At 51.1% G+C, this 6,000-nt stretch overlaps 1 protein-coding gene across 1 annotated transcript in view; it reads right to left on the reverse strand.

The window, feature by feature from the left end:
* The window catches only part of LOC109887481 (ankyrin-2), a 248,117-nt gene that overhangs the window by 80,145 nt on the left and 161,972 nt on the right, over positions 1 to 6,000 (reverse strand). Inside the window, 6 exon segments of the mRNA XM_031814795.1 lie at positions 283 to 379; positions 632 to 839; positions 982 to 1,193; positions 1,476 to 1,630; positions 2,867 to 2,965; positions 3,127 to 3,351. Of these exon segments, the coding sequence (XP_031670655.1) occupies positions 283 to 379; positions 632 to 839; positions 982 to 1,193; positions 1,476 to 1,630; positions 2,867 to 2,965; positions 3,127 to 3,351 (996 nt within the window).

Here is a 6,000-nt window from a genome sequence, read left to right on the forward strand (position 1 = left end):
AGTCAGTCTATCAGCCAGAACATACAGCGCACCGGGGGGTGATCAATAATTCATCAATTGATAGATTCATCAATCAGTCAATAGATCAACCAATCTGTCAGTCAGTCTATCAGCCAGAACCTACAAGAGGCTAGATAATCAATCAACCTATCAAGGATGTAACAGATCAATCAATCGTATCCAATGAAAAATCAATCATTCCATCAGGTGATTAATCAGAAAGAGGAGGATGTTTTCACTAGAATGGCATAAACAACAGACAGATGAAAACACACACATTACCTCGCTGACACGTTGGTGGTGAAGGACACACATTGGTTGATGAAGGTGAGGGGGGTGGAGCCAGTGATGTCCTCCCATTGGGCAGGAGTGGTCCCACCTAGAACACACATCAGGATGGAACTCTCCGGTAAATATATTCAACATATTAATGTGGGTTGACTGAAACTAGGTTTTGATGAATATCAAGAAGGTAAACATGACGACTCAAAATCAATCATTCAGTCAGTTAGTTAATCAACCAACCAGTCAATCAAACAACCAATTCAAACTACCAATCAATGGGCCAAACAATCAATCAATCAAACAGCCAATCAAACAATCAGCCAATCAACAGTCATTTCCTACGCACCAGTGATACTGCAGAGCAGACGCAGAGTGGGCGTGTCCCCTCCAAACACGTTGCCTGTCCCGTCATTGGTTGAGCTTTTGGGGACAGGGATAGTCATGGTGATTGGCTTGTGGAACTTCCGCCTCCTGGGCTCCAAGGTAACGATGGGGCTAAAAGTAGCTTTGTTACCCAGAATCCTCTTCACCAGGTCTACGCTGATTGGCTGGGCCTAGGAGGAAGTGAACAAGTGTTAGGAAGTAGAAACAACGAACTTGAAAGTGTTCAGTTTGTCATTACCAAATCAATTTTTGTTGGGCCGAAGACCAACTTGAAAAAGCTACACACACAGACCCCCCCCACCCCCTCCCTACCTGTAGTCCAACCCTGATCTTCTTAGTGAGAGCCCCCTCTGGGAACACAGCCTGGACCTGAGGTACCAGAGTACTGCTCAACACCGCTCCCTCAGGACCAATCAGTTGGCTGTCCTGCTTGATGCGCGACACCACCGCAAAGTATTGTGGGAAGTCCCTGGTGACGATACGGCAGATCCTCTTCTTCTCCAGCTCCTCAGGAGAGTCCAGCTCTGGAGGACGAACCAATGGGAGGACCGGGGAAACAGGGTCAGATGATACACAAGGACCAATCAGATTGAGCAGTCGGACCTAAATGTTTCCTAATCTTTGGTGAAAGAATAAGGTAGAACGATTGGTGGCTTGGTACTAACATGGCGGCCCGGTCGTGTCGCGTCCACCCTTTCTCACCCATCACATCCCCCCGTCCACTCCCTGTCCTCCCTCCCCATCCAGCTCTCCCCCGTACCACACCTTCCCACTCGTCCCCCCATCCCTCCCCCGTCTCCCCTCACCCTCGTCCATGCCGTTCAGTATTTGGTTGAGTTCCTCCTCAGTGTGTTCACAGTGATGTTCCCTCCAGCTCTCCCCCATCTCACTCCTCAGAATCACCAGCTCCCGCTCTGTGCCCCGCAGGGCCGCGAAGTGAGGGATCTCCACAATCACAGGCCTGGAGGGTTAGAGGTCAGGGGTTAGAGGGTAAAGGTCGTGATGACAGGAGGACGCATTCCATGGAAGAACACAAAACATCACAAGATGAGGGACAAAGAAATCCTGGAGAAATTCCTGGAGGAGATTCAAGCAAACAGAAGGATATGATATTTTGATGATGATGAGGAGGAGGAGGAGGAGGAGGAGGAGGAGGGTCAGGTGACATACTATTCCGAACATAGAAAAATCACAACATTACAATATGGGGAGGAAAAATCATGGCGGGTAATGGGATAAAACTAGAACTGATTCAGATTGTAATTCTCAACAACACAACGACACTATAACTCAAATGTGGAGAAGGCTGGGGAGAAGATATGATGAGACCAGGGTAAATATGATGAGTCCAGGGTAAATATGATGAGTCCAGGGTAAATATGATGAGACCAGGGTAAATATGATGAGACCAGGGTAAATATGATGAGACCAGGGTAAATATGATGGGACCAGGGTATTTATGATGAGACCAGGGTATATATGATGAGACCAGGGTATATATGATGAGTCCAGGGTAATATGATGAGACCAGGGTATATATGATGAGTCCAGGGTAAATATGATGAGACCAGGGTATATATGATGAGACCAGGGTAAATATGATGAGACCAGGGTAAATATGATGAGACCAGGGTAAATATGATGGGACCAGGGTATTTATGATGAGACCAGGGTATATATGATGAGACCAGGGTATATATGGTCTGGCTGGGTGGGTGGGGGGGAATATATGATGAGACCAGGGGCCGGGGTATATATTGTGTCCCCTCTCTCTCTCTGTGGTCTCCGTGCCAGGAGGCCACAGCTGTAGTGTTTGAGTTACCCCAGGAACTTGGTGCCTAGAGGCCCCAGCTGTTGTGTTTTAGTTACCCCAGGAACTTGGTGCCAGGAGGCCCCAGCTGTAGTGTTTTAGTTACCCCAGGAACTTGGTGCCAGGAGGCCCCAGCTGTAGTGTTTTAGTGACCCCAGGAGTTGGTGCCAGGAGGCCCCAGCTACAGTGTTTTAGTTACCCCAGGAACTTGGTGCCTAGAGGCCCCAGCCATAGTGTTTTAGTTACCCCAGGAACTTGGTGCCTAGAGGCCCCAGCTGTAGTGTTTTAGTGTCCCCAGGAACTTGGTGCCTAGAGGCTCCAGCTGTAGTGTTTTAGTTACCCCAGGAACTTGGAGCCAGGAGGCCCCAGCTGTAGTGTTTTAGTTACCCCAGGAACTTGGTGCCAGGAGGCCCCAGCTGTAGTATCCTGCTGACAAGACTCTCTCCCTCGTTGAGAGGGGGCGGGGCCGTGGGAAGGTGGAGCTTACTGATCCATTACGCAGCACGGGGCGGAGAAGAGAACGTCAACACACACACACACGCAAGGACGTACATACATTACACACACACACACGAACGAGCACACATATACACAGACACACTCTCTCTCTCTCTCGTCCACACTCCCCCTCCCTCTCTCCGTCTTACCCGAGGAACTGTGCCCCGGTGGGGCCGACCTCGATGATGCGTCCTGCCAGCCCCTCTCCCTCCACCATGGGGGGCATGGACGCCAGGCGGTGCCTCTTCACCAGGCGGCACGTCACCCGCGTCGGAGCGGAACACTTCCTGGGTGGCACTATGATGCGCAGCCCGTTGTGACGGCAACCACGCATGGCCCCACCCCTGGCGTCCACCATGAAACTGACCAGGAAGCTGAGGGGAGAGGAGGAGAGGAGGGAGAGGGGGAAGGGGAGAAGAGAGGAGATGGAGAGGGATTAGGGAAGAGGAGAGTAGATGACATAGGGAAGGGGAGAGGAGATGGAGTGGGGAAGGGGTGATGGAGATGGAGAGGGAGTAGGAAAGGGGAGAGGAGAGGGAGAGGGAGTAGGGAAGGGGTGAGGAGAGGGAGTAGGGAAGGGGTGAGGAGAGGGAGAGGGAGTAGGGAAGGGGTGAGGAGAGGGAGTAGGGAAGGGGTGAGGAGAGGGAGAGGAGAGGGGGTAGGGAAGGGGTGAGGAGGGGGAGTAGGGAAGGTGTGAGGAGAGGGAGAGGGAGTAGGGAAGGGGTGAGGAGAGGGAGAGGGAGTAGGGAAGGGGTGAGGAGAGGGAGAGGGAGTAGGGAAGGGGAGAGGAGAGGGAGAGGGAGTAGGGAAGAGGAGAGGGAGTAAGGAAGGGGTGAGGAGAGGGAGAGGAGAGGGAGTAGGAAAGGGGTGAGGAGAGGGAGAGGAGAGGGAGTAGGAAAGGGGTGAGGAGAGCGAGAGGGAGTAGGGAAGGGGTGAGGAGAGGAGAAGGAGTAGGGAAGGGGTGAGGAGAGGAGAGGAGAGGGAGAGGGAGTAGGGAAGGGGTGAGGAGAGGGAGAGGAAGAGGAAGAGGGAGAGGGAATAGGGAAGGGTGAGGAGAGGGAGTAGGGAAGGGGTGAGGAGAGGGAGAGGGAGTAGGGAAGGGGTGAGGAGAGGAGAGGGAGTAGGGAAGGGTGAGGAGAGGAGAGGGAGAGGGAGTAGGGAAGGGGTGAGGTGAGGAGAGGGAGAGGGAGAGGGAGTAGGGAAGGGGTGAGGTGAGGAGAGGGAGAGGGAGAGGGAGTAGGGAAGGGGTGAGGAGAGGAGAGGAGAGGGAGTAGGGAAGGGGTGAGGAGAGGAGAGGGAGAGGGAGTAGGGAAGGGGTGAGGCAAGGAGAGGGAGAGGGAGAGGGAGTAGGGAAGGGGTGAGGCAAGGAGAGGGAGAGGGAGAGGGAGTAAGGAAGGGGAGAGAAGAGGGAGAGGTGTGGAGGGAAGGGGAGAGAAGAGGGAGAGGGAGTAGGGAAGGGGACAGAAGAGGGAGAGGGAGTAAGGAAGGGGAGAGAAGAGGGAGAGGTGTGGAGGGAGAGGGAGTAAGGAAGGGGAGAGAAGAGGGAGAGGGAGTAGGGGAAACGGGGGGAAGGGGTTAAATGGTTGATCTGTGAAAGAGTGAGTTTCCACCACCATTTCTTGCATCATTTTACAGACATTAAAAGATCTCACCATGTGGAACGAACAAATGATCTGTCGGCATTTATACAACGATACCAAACTTTCCATCGCAGATGTCGTGAGTTTAAAAAAAATATTTGTTTATGCAGTATGACTTTACTCGCATAAAAACTGTGGATGGAAACAGTGGTTAGTGACATTGTTGCGAAGTGAGAAGCCGTTTATAAAATCCGAGCTCTATCATGTTCCTCAATGAATTCAGCGCATTTCAGCAGTACACCTGCTGAGCGCGCTCAAGAAGCACCGACTCGGTATCCGCAGTCATACAAAAAGTCAAACGACCAAAGTTTCTGCATAATCTCCTTTCAACGAATGACAGAACATCTCAGAGATTTTGGCGAAATCGAGTGAATGATTATATATCAGATCAGCTCATGAATAACGTGGAGATGAAGACCGGAAATATATATAAATATCAAGGTTTTTAAAACAGGGACTAAGTCTGTTTTTAAAATATCTACCCTCGTACCGTTTGTTGATCACACGTTCTCTACCGAAGCTCTCATATGGGGAGGCAATACGAGACAGCACTGAGAAGTAGGGTGAATTCTATAGTGGTATTTTGACTTGCATAGGCAAGAGATGCTCTTTGACAATGCAACCTAGGGGATTACAGAATACAATTAGAAATGTTCATGCCAGGCAGGAGTCAGGATTTAGGGGTTTCAGTGGGATTGGGACTGGGACTGGACAGGATAACAGCCTAGGTTCCAGAGGACAGGAAGGGACTGGACAGGATAACAGCCTAGGTTCCAGAGGACAGGAGGGTACTGGATAGGATTATAGCCTAGGTTCCAGAGGACAGGAGGGTACTGGATAGGATAATAGCCTAGGTTCCAGATGACAGGAGGGGACTGGATAGGATTATAGCCTAGGTTCCAGAGGACAGGAGGGTACTGGACAGGATAACAGCCTAGGTTCCAGAGGACAGGAGGGTACTGGACAGGATAACAGCCTTGGTTCCAGAGGACAGGAGGGTACTGGATAGGATTATAGCCTAGGTTCCAGAGGACAGGAGGGTACTGGATAGGATTATAGCCTAGGTTCCAGAGGACAGGAGGGTACTGGACAGGATAACAGCCTAGGTTCCAGAGGACAGGAGAAGATAGAACTGTCACTCTTGCCTCTCTGAATTGTTAACAAACTTCATGTCTCTGACAGAGATGCCTATGTAGTGAATTGTTAACAACTTCTTGTCTCGGACAGAGATGCCTATGTAGTGAATTGTTAACGAACTTCTTGTCTCTGACAGAGATGCCTATGTAGTGAATTGTGCACAGGCCTGTCTGAAGAGTTACAGCGACATCTCAAAGAGGCACACGTTACTTCCCAGGTCATACTGTAAGGGTTTCCTGTTTCCTG

This window comes from Oncorhynchus kisutch, unplaced genomic scaffold (genome assembly GCF_002021735.2).
Source record: "Oncorhynchus kisutch isolate 150728-3 unplaced genomic scaffold, Okis_V2 Okis07a-Okis12b_hom, whole genome shotgun sequence".
NCBI lineage: Eukaryota > Metazoa > Chordata > Actinopteri > Salmoniformes > Salmonidae > Oncorhynchus > Oncorhynchus kisutch.